We start from the raw sequence: 18622 nt of genomic DNA on the forward strand, positions 1-18622 counted from the left end.
CACAGTTTGGGCCATGGATTGGGCCCTGAAGTGGCATGGTTGGGCGGGACCTGACAGGGTGGGTTTGGGGGTTATATAAAAACCACTTTATTAAACGGGGCGGGTTCAGGTTTCGGTGGTGGGCTCGCAGGGCGAGTTCGGGCATAAAGAAACTCACCTCGAACTTGACCCATTGTTATTCCTAATTGTAGAATAGGTTTGAATATGTATACACAAATGAGTTTGACCTTATGCATGAATTTTTGGTCTTTTGGATTGCTCTTTTACAAAAAACAATTTTTGGTCGATAGAGATTTTTTGATAGACACATGTTAGGGGGAGTACAAATTTAGAGAGAGATGATATATATATATATATATATATAATTTTTTCTATGGTACACATTGATTTACTTTGATATATTACTTGTAATCACTAAAATTTTTCTATTGGATATTTAATAAATGCATTGAGATGATAGTTTTCTATTAGGATTTATGCACTGTTTCAATGTACTCTATTATAAGTCTTCATATAGTTGTGTAATTAATTTTTAATATTTTGCACATTGGATTTAGTTTCTATGACGTGGTTAAAATGATCAATCAATTCCCTGCTTGATTGATCATTGTAGCATGGTTTTGAAAATTGGTATGGTCAAAGAACCGATTTTGGGGATTTTACCGGATCGAATTGGTGCCTGATTCTCGATTGAACTGGCTAGTCTAGTCTAGTTTTTAAAATAGTGCATTCATTCGAATCAATATGAGAGTCCAACTACATTGCATTGCATTGCTGGAATCCATATTGTATATTTCCACAATTTTTTCCATCCCCTGTGTAAACAACCCAATATTAGTTCACAATTAATAACATCTTCACCATCCATTGTAGTCAATGCTTGACTGTAAGTGTATGGTCAAGTTCAATGGTTCAATGATAATTATGTGTTGACATACTTGATCATTATGATTTTGTTTGTATTGTCTTTATCTAATGCAATTAAATGAGTTTGCTCATGGTTTTGAAACTTAAATTGTTTAATGAATCAACAAAAATAGAAGTTTAAGATTTTTGAGGTGAGATCAAGGTCAAATCGTGATGATATCTTAATTAATTTAATAATTATTTAAAAAATAATTAAATATATCAAATTAGTACAAATATAAAAATTTACTAAAATAATCCAAATAAATATAGAGTAGTAGTATCTTTTAAGTTTAAAATTAACATTTAAAATAAATGCATTAAAGAAAGAGAAATGGTAACGGACTCTTAAAGAAAAGGTTTAGTCATGCTTTTTTTTTTTTTTTTTTTTTTTTTTTTTTAAAAAGGTTTAGTCATGCATTTAATTTACCCATCACCCAAACATACTCACCTACCTTACACATCAGTCATCACTATTCCCCATTAATTCCATAAAAAACTATCAAATCTCCTCTCCATTTTTTCTTTTCTTTTACGCACGCACACTCTCTCTCTCTCTCTCAAAAACAGATTTGAGCAAACTTCCCCCAAAACATCGAGATCAGTCACTTTCAGCTTCCAACGAAAAACATGTCCCTCCCCACGATGAAAAATACAAACTTTTGGTTGGTAAATTTTTAGCAAATATTTTCAAAAATAAAAATCCCTGGCTTGACTGGAAAACCCATGCTTGTTTTATCAAACCGGACGGTTCGATCACAGTTTGAGCAATTCCTGGTAAAAATTAAATTTTCGTTTTTTTGTGTTTAAAAAATGGACTGGTAACAATTCTCGGTCAACCCAGTTCGACCGGTAGGTCCGGTTTGGTTTTCAAACCATGCTTATAACTCAGTCTCTAGTATTGGTGTAAGTCGAGTTTAATGTGTGTTTCATATGCTTGCATTTATACTTGAGTCATTCTTCAGTCTATATTAGGATGTTTTGTCATAGAATTGCCGAAATGGGGAGTTAGGATTTTTAGTGTTGCCTAATTTCATGATTTCTTTTTTTTTTTTTTTATAAAAAAAATATTGAAAAATCTTCCATTGTATTGTGTGCGGGTTCATTGAAGGTTAAAGATTGAAGATTCTGTTCAAAGTGCTAATATAACATTTTGGTCAAGCGAGAATGGATAATTGGTCAATCTAAACTAGTCTTGACCAAAACTTTTTCTTGAAGCTCCCCCAACCTTCGAGCAATCCTATTATGAAAACGAATGACTTGGCTTTCCGTGGGCATTCCTGTAGCCTTTCAACCCCAAAACCTTACACCTATTTAAACCAAAATTCAACCTTTAATTAGATACAAAGTAAAACAGCCACAAAATAGGGGGGGGGGGGACTTAGAGAAAGAATTCCTTTATCTTCCTAACTCTTCCATTGTTCATCTATGAGAGGTCTATAGTAACAAATATTAGATCACCATACTTGTGTTGGACATGCTGTTGAAAGTACAAACACATCTATTAGTCTTAAGGAGTCTTGGATTGAGTCGTTGGAAGTGGCATATTGATTTAGAAGACACAGGATATGACTTGCACTTTCCAATAGAATTTTAGAGGGCTCTAGTACTTATTCTGACTACATATATGCAAAGTCATGTAAGTATCATATGTGCCAAAACACCTTTAAGTGGACTTGTTGATTTGAGCCTGGCTCTGAAGTGTTTTATTGTCTTGGGTTTTCACCTTGTGAACATATGTTCTCAGTGTACTTGTGTTTTATGGTTAACGTGATTTATTTTTTTGAATGCGTCCATCTATATTAATTATTGTTGTTTAAACATTAATTAGCTAACTACATCAATCCATTAAAGTTGGTGGTTAAACCTTGTATAGGTCTAATCGTAACTTTCGAAAGTTAAATCTATTCCCAAACTCTAAAGGAGGAGTTTTGTAATATCCACCACATATTTCAAAATTTTGAAGTCGATAACCTAATTTGAAATTAATTTATCATATTTATATACCATCCAAATCAATTAATAAAATGTCAAATTAGTGTGTAGATTGCTTAAACTCAAATTAGAGTGCTAATAAAAGAACTTTAATATTTTAGGATATACATTAAAATTTTCCTTCAAATTGATTTAATGGGAAAAACCTCAAACCCATTAAGTTAAAATTGAAATGATGAAGCATATGTACTTTAAGTCTAGTCATGTAAATTGTGTAAATATTTTAAGCAATAATTTGAATAATTAAACGTAAATGATAATATGATTGCTACATAATGCACTGAATGAGATCTCCAAAACTTTTTTTGGTCGTATGAAATTTGTCTAAGTACAAAAAGCCTAAACTATTAATTTGAATAATGGGATAGACAATATTAATGGGGGAACGAATTGTAAAATTTTGTAATTTAAAATGTACATTAGAATTTACTTTATAATTTGAATTAAGGTCTAGTTATTATACCATGCAATTACTATATTCATGTGAGATATAAAAGTTGATAGGGTAAAAAAATTAATCTTTTAATTTTTTTATCCTATTATAATTTTTACACACCTCATATTGATGTAGTAATTACACGGTGTAATAGCTAGAGATCAAAATCCTTATAATTTAGAGTAACTAGTCGCTAACCCGTGCGATGCACGGGAAAACTATTAAAAAATAATAAAACATGCATATATTAAAAGACAATTTAAGTTCATGTGTGCTTGCAAGGAATACATACCTAAATAGTTCTTGCGGTAGAAATAAAAGCCTTATCTTTGAGATAAAGAGCTGATGTAAACAAACTAACCTTACATAAAAAAAATTAAAAAAAAAAAAAAAAAAAAACATAAAACTGATGTCACGGGAAATTCAGCCACAAAGTAGTAATATATAAATCTCTTAAAACCTAAACCTAAACCTAAACATAAGGACTAAATATATAAACAAACTAACCTTACAAAAGCTGAACTTTATAAGCTAAAATCTATACCGTGAGTTGTAGATCTTGAATGCTATACCGTGTGTTTAGGGCTTCCTACATCTGGAGAGAGAGAGAGTTTGCAGAAACCAAAGAAAATCTCTCTATAGCTTAAGAAACACAATATACTAAAATCAAAGAGATAAAATTTTCAGAGGACAAAATATTATAGATAATTTAAAAGAATTTTGGTTTAATTCTTGAACACCGCAACTCCATAAAATTCATACTAATAATAATATTTTATGATAGCGCAGTTAGAATTTTGGTTTAATTCTTGAACACTGAATTGGAAATTGATTATATGAGTATTCAATGGTGAACAAAGTACTATGTATTAATTAATATATAAACAAAACTAACCTTACAAAAGCTGAACTTTATAAGCTAAAATCTATACCGTGCATTGTAGATCTTGAATGCTTTAGGGCTTCCTACGTCTGGAGAGAAAAAGTTTGCAGAAACCGTGACTTTATATTTCTTAACTTGAGAGAGGGGTAAGGTTGCTAGGGTTTTGTAGATCTTGAATGCTTTAGGGCTTCCTACGTCTGGAGAAAGAGAGGGTTTGCAGAAATCGTGGCTTTATATTTCTTAACTTGAGAAAGGGGTAAGGTTGCTAGGGTTTTAAGGAGTTATAATTTTTATTTATTTTTTATTTTTTAAATATTGTGCTAACTTGAAAAATTGTGGTGTCAGCAAAGGTTTCGGTTTTATATATATATATATATATATATAGATTATATCTAAATTAACTACCAATGTAATTAACTTATTGTTGTGCTGTAGTTGAACATTTGAAAGGAAAAACTATCCCCACAGTTAGACAGTCACGGACTGAGGATTCCACGAATGGAAAGAAGAGACAGCAAACACGACAAAATTGCCACATGAGTTTCTAATAATTACTCTAAAAAACAATGCTCGCTGCTTTTCTCTGCTGTCTCTGATTGATGCAGAATACATGACCTCAACTCTCAGTCTGTCAAAAGTATTGGGGAAGAAAAAATAAATAAATAAATAAACCCACAAAGATACCATGAAAGTGAATTCTAACGTGAGATTTTTCATGGGAGTGCTTGTTATCGAAGAGAGAGAGCATAATTCAAAATGGGTCAACGAGGTGAGAAACTAGAATTAAAAGAAAAGTTTGTAAAAAGTTTCAATAGAATGTCAACACTCAACAAGGAGCCCTTAAATTCAGCAATACTTTGTTTTTATTATTAGTGTATTAGGATTAGGTATTAGGTGGCCGAACAAATTCTTCTGAATATTAAAGAAAACTTGGACAGCATTATTTTCTATTCTCTCTCTTGTTGATGTATATATATCAACATCCATCTCACCATGTGTGCCAGAACTTTGCAATCGGACAAATAAGTAATAAAATTCTCGTTTGTCGATTCTGTTGAGAGGTAGTCATGCTTGTGAAGATTCTCAAAGAGTGAAGGGACAGAGTCTTTATTTTTGACAGTCTTACTCAACATGGCTTACCTCATTTGTGGACTTCAAAACAAACCTGTAAGAGCTAGAAATTTCTATGTAAAGTAATTTTATTAATTGCATATGTTACGAATATTTTGGATACACATGCATCGTTATTTGAGAGAAGAACATGCTTTCGAAGTCCCCCTTTTTTTTGTAACCTCTAACTAGGCAAGAAAGGTAATATAGTATAACTTAATATAATAGCTGAAATGGGATCAAACCAAAAGGAAAAAAATAAAAAGTCGAACGTAGCAAAGAAATTAGGCATGCATAATTTGGAATGAAACCCTATAGGGGTAAAAAAAGGGTTATATTTTTGTTCATACATATTTAACGAACATGCAAAACCTAACTAGAATGGAATACTTGTTTTATTTCTATTGGATATAATAAGTTCATTGCATTGTTGTGCTTCCAAATGCTTGACTTGCCTGCTGGGCTGTCTTTAATTCGGGTTCCAAAGAACTCATATTGATAGCATGTTGTTCTCTTTGTGAATACCCTCCACCCATATTCCTTACCATTCCTCCCACGCCCAAAAAATCCAATGTCAACTTGTCAGACCCTCCAAAGTTCACAGCCAGATTTTGATGTAACTTGGCCTCATCCACAGTGCTGAAATTCGTGTTACTATGGTGCTGGTCCAACGTGACCCCACTGCCATTGAACCCACCAAAGTTGTTGTCTTGTCCACGTCCAAACATGGAAGAGCTTGCATTAGCAAGAGAATTCATTAACCCTTGAAGATGGTTTCCACTTTCTATATGTGATCTTAGGCTCTCTCCTCCATTATCATTGCCAAAACTAACACCAAAGTTGGCCAACACATTTTGCTTCTCGGATTTAGAACTAGCCAAGCCTCTAAACATAGAAGAACTATTGTTGCTGCTTGTAGTTGATCCCATTTGAGCGGCTTTTTGAAGCAATGCAGTGGCAGACATATGAGAAGTTATGTTTTCAGGAGGCAAAGAATTGCTGTAGAGAGAAGAGACACCAGAGCCAACATGATCACCCATGTTAGTAGAGAATAGCGTTGTCCCTTGGCTGCCACCATTGCTATTGTTGAGCTGGTCTTGCATTAATAAGCCCGAAGATGATAAATTGGTGCTAGAGATATTGACATTGTCTCCACTGCTTATACCACCCGGGGAACTGTTATTATTAGGAAAGAAGCTAAGGTTAAAGAGACTAGCAGCTGGTGACGAATTGTTACTATTGCTTTGAAGATCAGGAAGTTGCATGAGTCCATGCAACTGTGGCTTGTTTGGAAAACCTTGGTTTGCGTCTTGAATGAATAAGGAAGATGAATGCATTGATTGTGGAGGCTGGCCAAATGAAGAAGGATTTGATGGAGAAATTAGGTGCTCAAACTTTGCCCCACCGGCACTGCCTAGTCGTAACATATTATTAGATGGAGGGTTCTGATTTTGCAGTGGGGGAATCTGAGAACCAAGCTGTGATAGGCCTAGGCTCATGTGGTTGCTTCCAAAAAGATGACTCCCCATTGTGTTTAAGTTGGTAGGATGCCTAGCACTCTCCTGAGCCAGTGCATCACAAAAGGCCCTGTGAGTGATAAAACTGTCTCGCCTGCAACAATTACAATGGAAACAAAGTCAATAGATAACTTATAATAGAATGTAAAAGAATAGGAAAGAATTTGAAATGGTGATCATGAGTAAAGTGACTATTTGAGGGTAAAATAAAACCCAAAGGCAATGGAGGGTCATTTTGTTTTTGTCATGACAGGGTGGGAGTACGCATAGATTAAAGAACGATAATTGAGGGAGGCCCTTCAACATAATGTAGTATGAATTTGTGCTCACTTCCCATGGGATACTCTGTGAAACAAACTTGTTGGTATCAATCGACTCAACTAGTAGTGTCTTTTGTCATCAAACAAATGGACTTGACTCACAAAGAAATGGGGTTTAAAGAAGGGAGAGGACTTCTTCCATTGTGAAGTACATAGGAACAATGGATTTCTCTATTCAATTTAGAATAATATGAAGAAAACGTGTTCTCCCTCAAATCCTCCCCTCCCTCTCAACCCAACACCACAATAGAAAAGAATAATAACTAGGTCATAATTTTTTTAAAATGGTGTTAATCCAACAAACTAGAGACTTCTTAAATGTTGTATTGACACATTACAAGCTCATTTTAAATACTTTGTGAGCCCAATATAATGAGTTCATTTTTATTGGGAGATAGAATCATAGAATGCCAACTTGTAAAATAGATTAATTTTTCTTATATTATGTTTGGATGACCGATTTTGTGGTAAGATTTTAATTAATGTTGTAATTTAAAGTTTTTCAAAGCTGATTTCCCTTTTTGGGTTTAACAAAAGAGTTATTACAATTTTTATGTGGAATTTTGAACATAAAATTCCGTAGGAGAATGTGTTATTCAACAATCTACCAAGATTACTATTCTCATGCAAGCACCATTATCCTTTATCTTATCACACCCATTGTCATTGCCATCACCATACCGCAATCACTAACACCTCTCACCACCATCCGTGAGAGCACCACCACCATTACCACTGCAATCACAACTATTTCCATAGTCACCATGCTATCACCGCTACCATTACAAGCACTACCACTAATTATCACCACCGTTGCCACCAAATACCACCACGACTGCAGTCATGACCATTATTGCCACTCATCACCGCCATCATCCTCTTTATCATCACTAACACCAAGACAAATGACACTGTGGCACCTCCATTATCAAATTATTACCATCACCATATTAGAATTTTTGTAATTAGTATAATACTCAATTTTCTTATTTTTTAGATATACTCATCCAAACAAATAAATTTAAAATTGATAAATTTAAATTCCCCTCAATTTGAATCATGTTATTTTTAAAATTCTAAGAGTTATTGAATTCTATTTCCAAACACACCCTAAAAGCTTGAACAGGAGAATTATCAATTGATCCCTCCAGACAAGAAAGGTCAAAACTTGCTAGTCTTATGGTAGTCAGAACAAATAATTGACTTGAACAATCATGTTGTTGGAAAACTTTCCTTTTTAAGAACAGTGATAATATTAAGGATTTGGACCAATTCTTACACACAAAACAAAGCAAAAAGGAAAGGAAAATTGAAGGAGAAATCATACAATTTTTACCGAGACAGTCGAAAAGGAAGTTAGAAATCAGAAATGCGAGAAGAAATTTACTTTCCCAAGAGCAAAGAACAAAGATTTTCGATGGCTCATATAAATTTACTGGATTATTGAAAATTATTAAGCACTGACAATTCAAGAACCAAATTCTATATCGAATGTCTAAAGACTGGCTCTTAAATAATTAGAACAAGGAACTTATAAAAAAAGAAAACCAGAAAATTAGCAGTGAATCTCCAATCTGGAGCTGACTTTAATTACAGCAAAACTCATGAACATTGGATTTTCCATTTAAAGATTGATTCCATAACCATGAAAATCGCCAATAAAAGGTCACATTTTTTAAAGGAAAAAAAAAAGGACTGTATAGCTGGAATATTGGTGCTCCACCAATGGAGGACCATATTATCATTGCACTGAGAGAGAGAGAGAGTATTGTTTTCATGGGAAGAAGTAGCGGGAAGAGCTGAGCCCTGACGACATGTAGATAGAAGAGAACAAAACCAATAACTTATCCAAGTCACATGAAAACAAATTCTGTAACAATATGCTTTCAAACATTGTAATACAACACGTGAACGAGAAAAAGATGAAGCGGCGTTGTTTTCGAGGGAGAAACATGAAGTTTCCTTGTTTTTAGTTCTCAAACAACTTTTCAATTCATTTGCCTTTTGAAACCCCTAGTAGCCCACGGCATTTCTACAGATTACTCACGTGGAACCAATCCTGCCATAGCCTTAGGACACACTGCAAGAGGGACATAAATATGAATATATATATTTGCAAGAGATTCCTATGTTTTTTGTTTTTATATATCCCCCATTTTGTTATTCACTGTTTTCTCTCGTCTCTACCCTCTTTGTCAACTTTTATTAATGAATGAATGAATGATAACTATGTATATAATTTCGCATAATGATTAATGTGAAAGATTATATACGGATAAGATGAATTACCTAGAGAAAAGAGTGCCACAGTCACATCTGTATTCTCTAGTGCCACAGGTCTTGGAATGAGCCTTCCAGTCCGACTGCACGGCATACCTCTTTGAACACTTCTCACACTTCCACTTCTTCTCCCCGTGCTTTCGAGAGTAGTGCTTTTTAATGCCGGTGAGGTCGCCGAGAGCTCGTGAAGGGTCATGGTGAACGCATGTCGGCTCGGGGCACAGATACACCTTCCGTTTCGGTTCTTTGTTAGTCTTTTGCTTTAGCTTCCATGGCAGGTTGTGCCCTCTTCTGTGAAGCTGTAAGTTTTGCTCCCTTTGGAACCCTTTGTTACATACCTCACATATGAACCTATTTGTTGCCATTAAGGTCTTGGGAGACAGTGCTATTACCTCCGCATCTGGATCTGTCATCGAAAAATGACAAACAATAAACTATTAGAATAATTCAATGATAAAAATGACAAACAGAAGCCTACTCTTGTTGTCAATTCCACCAGCAATGTTCAAAATTAATTACAAAAGTTGAAAGGAAAACGAAATTAAAATTAACATGCAAATCAAGCTAGCCCATCAATGTCCAAAATCAAAAGCCTAAGAAACCCTTGTGGCAAAATTATGAAGAAAAAAAAAATGAAGAACTATAAACAATAGATCTAAACAGATACTTGCTTGGATTTCCAGGTTGGTTTCTCCTTTTCTTTTGAGGAGCTGTGGTTGGAGTAGTTGAGGAAGTGATTGTAGAAGAAGGTTGTTGTGCTGTCTGGCTTTGATTCTCTTCTCTGGTTCCAAAAAACAGTGTGGATGAGGAAGACGAGGCCATCTTCAAGAATCTCTATCTTCAAGCTAGTTGTTGCTCTTGTTGTTTCTTCCCAAAAAAAAAAATAAATAAAACCAATCTGAAAGAATAAAAATTACAGATACCCACAAAGAATTTAGCCTCTTCTACTTATCTTTGAGCTCTCAAAGATATAGAAAAAGAAAGAAAAAAAACCTACGTGTAAATCTAGTGAAAATGAAAACAACAATATTCAAACTGAAACGATGGTTTTATTAGTATCATTACCTTTGAAGTTTGAGCTATACCCACAAAGAACCAACAAGAAAGTATCTCAGGGGGACAGCTACAATCCGGGAATGAAGAGAAGAAAACAATCAATCTGTAGACCTATTTGTGCTTCTTACTTGCTGTTGTTTATTTAAAGGATAAAATTGTTTCTGTCACTTTTTATTGTTCCTCAATCATGTTATGTCATGTACATATATACCAACACATACATGTACATCCATCCATATATGCAACACCCATATCTCTCTCTCTTTCTCTCTCTTACTGTCTCTTTCTCTCACTATCAAGGGTTATTTTGATTTTTATCTTCCTTTTCCATTGCCATTAAAATTCAAGGAATTTTATTAAAAAAAAGAAAAATAATTGTGTGGATGTTGGTGTTCCTGTTCATGCAGCTCTCTCTCACGCAGCTGAATGTGTCGTTATGCGGCGATAGTTTGGGGCCACTGAGGTGTAGACCTCAGCCTTCCCTATCTCTCCTTCTCTAAATTCGTATCTTCTCGCTAGAATCAGGACAACCCTCTCTTTCGTCACTCTCCCTTTCCTTCCGCGTGGTCTCCACATATGATATTGATTCCTCTACATAAATATATTGTACCCTTAATTCAAGCTTTATTTATGATATGACTCCACCATTTCTCATCGGGTTTTGTATATCATAATTCAAATATGTCATAAGTTTAGGTCAGGTTTGATAATAGTTTTTATTTTCTATTTTCAAAAACTTGTTTTTGAGAATATAAAGAAAAAATAATTTTTTTATATTTTCAAAATCAAAAACCTGTTTGGTTCATTGAAATTAAAAAAAAAAAAAAGTTTTTTGAAAAAAAAAAACTAAAATATGTCGTTACTAGAGTTTAAAGTCTAATACTAACTCATTAAATGAGACAAATTCATTAAATTAAATCTGTACTTTCATTAACTTTTGAAAATTAGAACTGAAAACAGCCTTTTGTATGTTTTCAGTTTCCTTTGTAAATTGAGTTTTGAAAATAGTTTTTGTTTTCTGTTCATTTTGGATTGCCAAACAAATTTCTTAGTTTCAAAAATAGAAAATTGTTTTTAGAAACAAAGAATAAAGGGAAAAAACAGTTATCAAACATACTCTTAATTTTCAATATTGTTCCTAGTGGCGGCTCAAGGTGTTATATCAACACTCTAACTTGCATATATACACACACACACACACACACACACACATATATATATATATATTGCACACCTTGACTTGAGAATTCTAAGACTTGAATTCTCAAGTCAAAATTATTTGTTGTTGACCTCAAATTCTTAGAATTCTTAAGTCTGGGTGTTCAATATATATATTGAACAGAAAATACATATATGACTTGAGAATTCTAAAAATTTAAGGTGAACAACAAATATTCTTGGGCCTCCAAATATAATCCTTAATCTTTTACACAGCACACAAACCAAAATAACAACAATAATAATTAGCAAAAATAGTCCAAATAACAAAAAGTTAAGCCAAACATAAACAAATAAACAAAACATTTAACAAAAATCTCATTAAAAAAAACTAATTGTTTAGATTTGTAACTTGTTCAACAAATTCCATAAAACACTAATTTAATTTTTAATTTTTTTTCCTTAAAAAAAGTTACCAAAAGAAATATTGTAACTATGAGTTCTCCTTGGTGGCGTTGGTAGCTTGACTTCTTGTTGCAACAGGTCTCTCTCTCTCTCTCTCTCTCTCTCTCTCTTTCTTAGTTTATATTTTATCTTTCATCAGTCCCTTTTTGCTTTTTCATTTTATTATTTTTTTAATTTTAACTCCTTTTTCCTTTCGACTTTTGCCCGGCTCTCGAGTTTTTATTAGTGTATATTTCTTTCAATATATAATGGACTATTAGTTTGTTCCCAAAAATAAATAAATAATAGACTATTAGACTACTTCAATTGTTATACTAGTTAAAATACAGGCTAAAATGCAAAACACATCTTCTAAGTTTCACCAGAATTTATTTCAATCCTCTAACTTTTAAGTTTATTCAATTAAGACCTCTTTGTTAACTTCTACTAAAATTTTTGCAAAAAGATTCTAGAAAAAAAAATTTTCAATCATTAATTTTATTTTTTAATTTAAAAGTTTTTGAAGAAAAAAAATTAAAAATTTGGACAATTAACCGCAACATTTAACAAAAGTTAATGGAAATAACTTAATTAAATAAACTTGAAATTTAGATAACTAAAATGAACGAAAACAAAATTAGAGAACTAAAATAAATTTTGGTTAAACATGGAAAGTATGTTTTCCATTTTAGTCTAAAATATACCTATAATGTTGCCAAAACACTAACATTTAAAATAGTCTAATAGTTTTTTTTTAACCAATAGTGTATGTATGTGTGTAAAATATATATATATATATATATATTTATTTATATATATAAAGCACTAATAAAAGCTCAAGAGTTGAGCGAAACCTAAAAGATAAAAAGGGTTAAAATTAAGAATTAAAGCAAAAATTGACTAATGAGAGATAAAGTAAGAACTTAAAATGCTGAAATGAGAAAGAATCTGAAAAGATGAGAGAGAGAGAGAGAGAGAGTGCGTGTGTGTGTGTGTGTGTGTGTGTGTGTGTGTGTGTGATAGTTGATACACTAACAACAAAACTGATGAGAGAAAAGCTATTGACACCGCTAAGGAGAACTCAAGTATCTCTCTTGATTTTCTTTATTTTAGGAAAAATGAAAATATAGATTATTTTTATGGAATAAATTACAAATTTGATTTATTAGGGTTTTTATTTTTTGTTTTTGAATGGCTAATATTTTTTTTACTTATTATTATTTTTCCTAATCTTATTGTTGCTTAGGCTATTTTTGCTGTTATTTTCACTTTTTTTTTTTTATATTTGAGCCCATTTTTGGTTTTTTTTTTAAGGGGTTAAAGATTATGTTTTGGTGCCCAAATTATTTTTTTTGAACCTAAATTCTTAAGATTCTTAAGTTAGAATGTTTATTATATTTTTGTAGGGTAGAAAAAACAGGTAAATTTAAAAATAAATTTTTTTTTTTTTTTTTTTTTTTGCAAGTTAACATATGAAGACTTTGAGCATGTTTATCATATGGTAACTAAGTTTAATTTTCAATATTGTTCCGGATAAACCGAAGGGCTCCACTAGATAACGAAGATACAAAAAGTTGAATTATGTAAGCTACATGTGAAAGAGAGGTATACTACATACACCAAATGTATAGAATAATTTTTCTAAAAAATATATAGAATTAGGGTGGGTGTTAATTTGTAGATATAGACACCTAAATTGTAGTTGAGTTATATTACCTAGTTCTCCCATGGACGAAAACCTAGATTAGAATTCCTGCTTATTCACTTGTTGTAGGGGAGAGAGAGAGAGAAATATGATGATAAATGCTAGATTTGTTTCTCATGCTTAAATAGAATAGCATATAAGTACGATATAAATCTATTAAAATTTTACATAAATAATCAAACATTATATACATTATTTTATAAAAGAAATAAATTTTAACTATTACTTGAAATGAAGAGTATCCTCCTATTTTAGACGCACTGAAGTCGTTATCCCACATAATCATTACAGTTGTTTTCATGTGTCAACTATAATGTCATTTCCTATAAATGGTAGACATTATTTGTTGTAGCTAGCATTTTATAGACAGGATAGTATAAGACCTGCGTCTTTGTATTATGTTAATACAATTTTGAGTATGAGCAATTACTTATGGCGCAGAGCTTTTTGGATCTTCGTTAAAGGCAGTATAGGTAATATATGTGACAAACTTGTAGGTGGGTTTCTTATGCTGTAGGAATAGTTTAAAACTATGTTATGCCCAAGGAGCATTATAATTATTGTACTTGTCATTTTCTATTAATTTCTGTTTACCCATATGAATAAATAGTAAAGTTTCATGTATTGCGAGTTTTACCACCATTCTCTTATACTAATAAGACTATGCAGCTCTAAAAAAAAAATAAACGAAACAATGTGCTCTCCTTTTACTGTGGTTTTCATTGATTTGTCTTTCATATAATAATATGGATTTCCATAGAAAACCGAATATCCAAACCCTACTTGAGAGAGACAAAAGTTTAATCTGAAATAGTGTCGCAGAGCGAGCTAGGACAAGGGGACCATCCCTCCAATTTTATTTTTAAAAAATAAATCTTTATATATATATATATATATATATATATATATATATATCTCATTCTCCAAATTCTTTTTAAATTTAATAGTTGATAAGAGAATTTAAATCCTAAATGACTCGTTTGAAAATACTAGAAGGTATTAATTAATTGGGTTACAAAATTCTTATCAACTTTTCCAAATTCTTAAGCAGCAGTTTTTCAACAAATACTTATTCCCTAACTACAAGAGCAATTTAATAAAACCTAATAAAACTAACTTTCTTCAAGTCCAATCACCTTTAAGTTAATTGGCATTTTATTTATTTATTTTTCTAATGAAGATATTCCTATTTAATAATCTCTTTTCCATTCAAAATGTATTAAGAACAAAAAAATAAATAAATAAATAAATAAAATAACATATGGTCATCAGAGTTTTGGTGTTTTTTTTTTCTTTTAATAATATAAATTATATAATAATGATGCATGACATCCAAACAGAGAACTTTTTTTTTTTAAAATATTTTTTAGGTACAAATATTTGTATGTGCATTTTTTACCTTAAAATTAAATTGTGCAAGCAAATCATATGTGAATATATTGGTGTAACATTTATTTGTTTGATTGTACTCCTTGCTTGTGTTCCATAATAGTCTGTCTTTTATTCTTTTAATCTTTCATCTATGAGTTTTGCTTTTTTATCTTAGTCCTTATATTTTATGACTTTTAGTTGTATGTAATATTTGTTTTATTACGTACTATATATAGTTGATATAGCGTATAAAGAGAAGTAAGAAACTATTTTGTCATTACAATTTTAATTCCACTTCTAAAGAATATTTTGGCTCCGGCAATGATATGAAAGAGCAGTGGGAGAGGGATGGGGACCATGACTCTCATACCATTTAAAAATCCCCCTCTCCCTCCTATATTGTTCCATTCGATATATAATTAATTGCAGCCCCCTATATTTTTTTTAAAATGTACTACATTTATTTAAATGACTCATGGATATATTTTTCCTTTTTATTACTCCATGTTATACGTAATTCATTAAACCCAAATATATTCAATGGTATGTTCTTAATAGAAAAGTAAATCTCTTAAGTAAAAATCTTCTTCTTTTTTTGGCATTGAGAGAATTAAAGACAGAAACATTGTGTGTGCGTGCGGCTTTTATTTTATTTTTAAGAAATGACATTTTTTGGTTTTGATGGTTATAGACGTTATATAGATTTTTATTGCAATTGTCATCTATGAAAAGTAAAGTTTTCCTTTATTTTTTTTCCGATATATTTTTCTATTGGCTTGTACATGTTTAGGAATGTAAAATGATAGCTCTTAGGACCCCCTGCTCTATGTTTTTCCTTAAGGATAGTCTGCCATTAGAGTTACTAGAGGTTTGTAAGGCAGACTTCCCCCCTTGTTCTGCACTTTTTTAATGAAGTTCCATTGAAGTTTAGCAAAAAAAAAAAAAAATAGGAATGTAAAATGATATTTATATTTAAATTATTTTAAGTGAATTAATTTTTATATTTTTCAGTCTTAAAATTTTTAATATATTTTAAAATATCAAATTTATTTAACAAAAAAAAAATGTTGATCTAAATTGTTTGAAGAATATTAATGGTGATCAAAATGATTTAAAAATAATTCATATTTTACCCACTTATTGTATGAAGAAAAATATTTTGAATTATATAACTAACTTGCTTTACATTTTTGTTATATTTTAAAAAATATCATATGTTACATCTTGTTGCAAACAATTGAAAGACACAAAAAGCTTGAATAAATCATCGTTAACACCATTGGAGTGTTTGCATTATACTTATACATTTTGAGAGTACAAGAAGAGATGCCTTTGTAAGGTAAATGGAGCCCAATGTTATCACACCAAAGAATTGGAACATGAGGAAGCATCACACCAAGTTCAGACTGCAAAGATTGAAGTCAAGTTCAGTGAAGGCTTTATATTCGGATTTATTTTTAGTATGACTTGAGCTTATAAACTCAGTTTTTTAGTTTTTATATACAACTTTGTAAAACCTTGTTTTCTTACTTTTTCTCATTTTTTCAAAGTATAAATATATTTTAGCATACTTTCAACAAAAAATTTTCAGCAAAAAATTAAATAAGTTATTCCTAAATGAACACTTAGCAGAGAGGTGTGCAATTGCACATTAGTTTTTGCAGAACCATGAGATGAGATTATTACTCAAAAAGGTGGCATAACCAAGTTGAGGTCTCGGAGATGAAGAGGTCATGATCTGTAGTGTGCTTGAGCGAGTGACTATTAGGTATTGTACCCACAATTTCATGATAAAAGTTGGGATTGTGAAATGATGTGCCACAATTGTTGTTAAGCTTGCTTGTAGTGGAGAAAGGAAGAATGGGTTTGTAATTGTCCATGCTAGCATGTGCAATAATATTAAAGACATACTTAGACTAAGATACTTAAAACGCCAGTGGATGGAATGGCCTCAATACCTAAAAAGTGGTGTGTTGTATGAAGGTCATGGACTTGTATATTCACAAGTTCACTATAGCATGATTATATTTTTTTTGCAAAATTCCCCACTGGATGTAGGGTTCCCCCCAAACCCCCCCCCCCCCCCACCACAAAAAGAAAAAAAATGTTTACAGTAGAGGAAGATAAGAAGGAAGAGGTGGAGGCCATGGGCCATGAAGGTGAAATGGCTTTGACATCATATTGAAATACACAGAATGTTTGAATAAACTATCACTCACACCATTGGAATGTTGTACGCATTGTATTTATATACTTAAGAATACAAGATTAGATTTTAGATGGATAAATAATACAAAAAATTTAAGGGAAAAAATATCATTTTAGTCCCTACATTTTGGAGTCACAATCAAGTTGGTCTTTACATTTAAGTAGCAGCCAATTTGGTCACTTATTTTCAATTTGTAGTTAATTTGGTCCATACCATTAACTCATTAACATTAATAAGTTAACTTGTTAACTCACTAATTTATTAAATAATACAACAACAGCTGCACTGTTGATAACGACAAACCTACCACGATCAGTCACTCTCCTTCCTTGTCATTCAACACCACGATCCACCATTGAGGTGGTTTCCTTACTCTCTCCCTCTATCTATACTTTTCTTGGACTTACCCACTCAATCTCTCCTTTTTCAATATGTAATGGTGTAAGGGTTTAGTTTGTTTGATGGTTCAATATATGTCTCAGTTGTGTTTGAAATTTGATTTTAGGGTTTGTTGGTGATGGATCTAGGTTCGGTAGTGGTGGATTTGAGTTTGTTGTTGTGCTAGATTGTGGGAGTGGTAGTAATTTGGGTTTAGTTGTGGTGGATCTGGGTTTGGTAATTGTGGATCTAGATTTAATGGTGGGGCTAGACTGTTGAGGAGGTGGTAATTTGGGTTTGGTGGTGGTGGATCTGGAAAAGTGGTGATGCTAAACTGTTGAGGTTGTGGTGGCAATTTGGGATGGTGGTGGTGGATCTGGATAATGTTTGGTTACCAAGAAATTGCAAAAAAGTAAAAAATAAAAAAAATAAAATTGAGAAAAGAAATTAAGAGAAAATATGTTTGTTAGCAAGAAATGGTAAGAAAATTAATACTAAAAAAAAAAAATAAAGAAAATGATAAAATTGGTATAAAAAATAGGAAAACTATTTTTAAATATTGATGTGGCTTTTTTGCCATGTAAGCGCTGATATGGACACTAAATATAGACACATCAACATTCACCATGCCTATAGTGCACACTGTTAATTATATAGGCATTTTCCGTTAATAAGTTAATAGTAGAGATCAAATTAATTGCAAGTTGAAAATAACATAGACCAAATTAACTACTACTACTAAAATGTAGTGATTAAATTGATTATAAGCCCAAAATGTATAGACTAAAATCATATTTTTGCCAAAATTAAAATAAATAAATAAAAGTTAAGAAGCTAAATATAGGAGATAAAAG

The 18622-nt window shown here is 31.8% G+C and overlaps 1 protein-coding gene across 2 annotated transcripts; it reads right to left on the reverse strand.

The window, feature by feature from the left end:
• Nucleotides 1-5599: 5599 nt before the first annotated feature.
• Nucleotides 5600-10673, reverse strand: LOC115981753 (protein indeterminate-domain 5, chloroplastic-like). Of its 2 annotated transcripts, none has more exons than XM_031104100.1 (4): nt 10513-10673; nt 10119-10345; nt 9457-9853; nt 5600-6941 (listed from the first exon to the last, which is right to left on the reverse strand). In XM_031104100.1, the coding sequence occupies exons 2-4, from the start codon at nt 10267-10269 to the stop codon at nt 5750-5752; spliced, it is 1740 nt and encodes a 579-aa protein (XP_030959960.1). In that variant the 5' UTR covers nt 10270-10345; nt 10513-10673; the 3' UTR covers nt 5600-5749. The 2 variants fall into 2 exon arrangements, with proteins under 2 accessions (XP_030959960.1, XP_030959959.1); XM_031104099.1 differs by having other exon boundaries at nt 10119-10314; nt 10513-10672.
• Between the last annotated feature and the right edge of the window lie 7949 nt (nt 10674-18622).

Source organism: Quercus lobata, chromosome 3, assembly GCF_001633185.2.
Source record: "Quercus lobata isolate SW786 chromosome 3, ValleyOak3.0 Primary Assembly, whole genome shotgun sequence".
Classification (NCBI taxonomy): domain Eukaryota; kingdom Viridiplantae; phylum Streptophyta; class Magnoliopsida; order Fagales; family Fagaceae; genus Quercus; species Quercus lobata.

Bases quoted from the DNA above. Each gene is read 5' to 3' on its own strand.
- LOC115981753 (XM_031104100.1), bottom strand. From the start codon at position 10,269: ATGGCCTCGTCTTCCTCATCCACACTGTTTTTTGGAACCAGAGAAGAG. The intron at 9,854-10,118 runs GCAAGTATCTGT...TTTCGATGACAG, and splicing joins AAACCAACCTGGAAATCCAA to ATCCAGATGCGGAGGTAATA. The intron at 6,942-9,456 runs GTAATTCATCTT...TAATTGTTGCAG, and splicing joins TGTGGCACTCTTTTCTCTAG to GCGAGACAGTTTTATCACTC.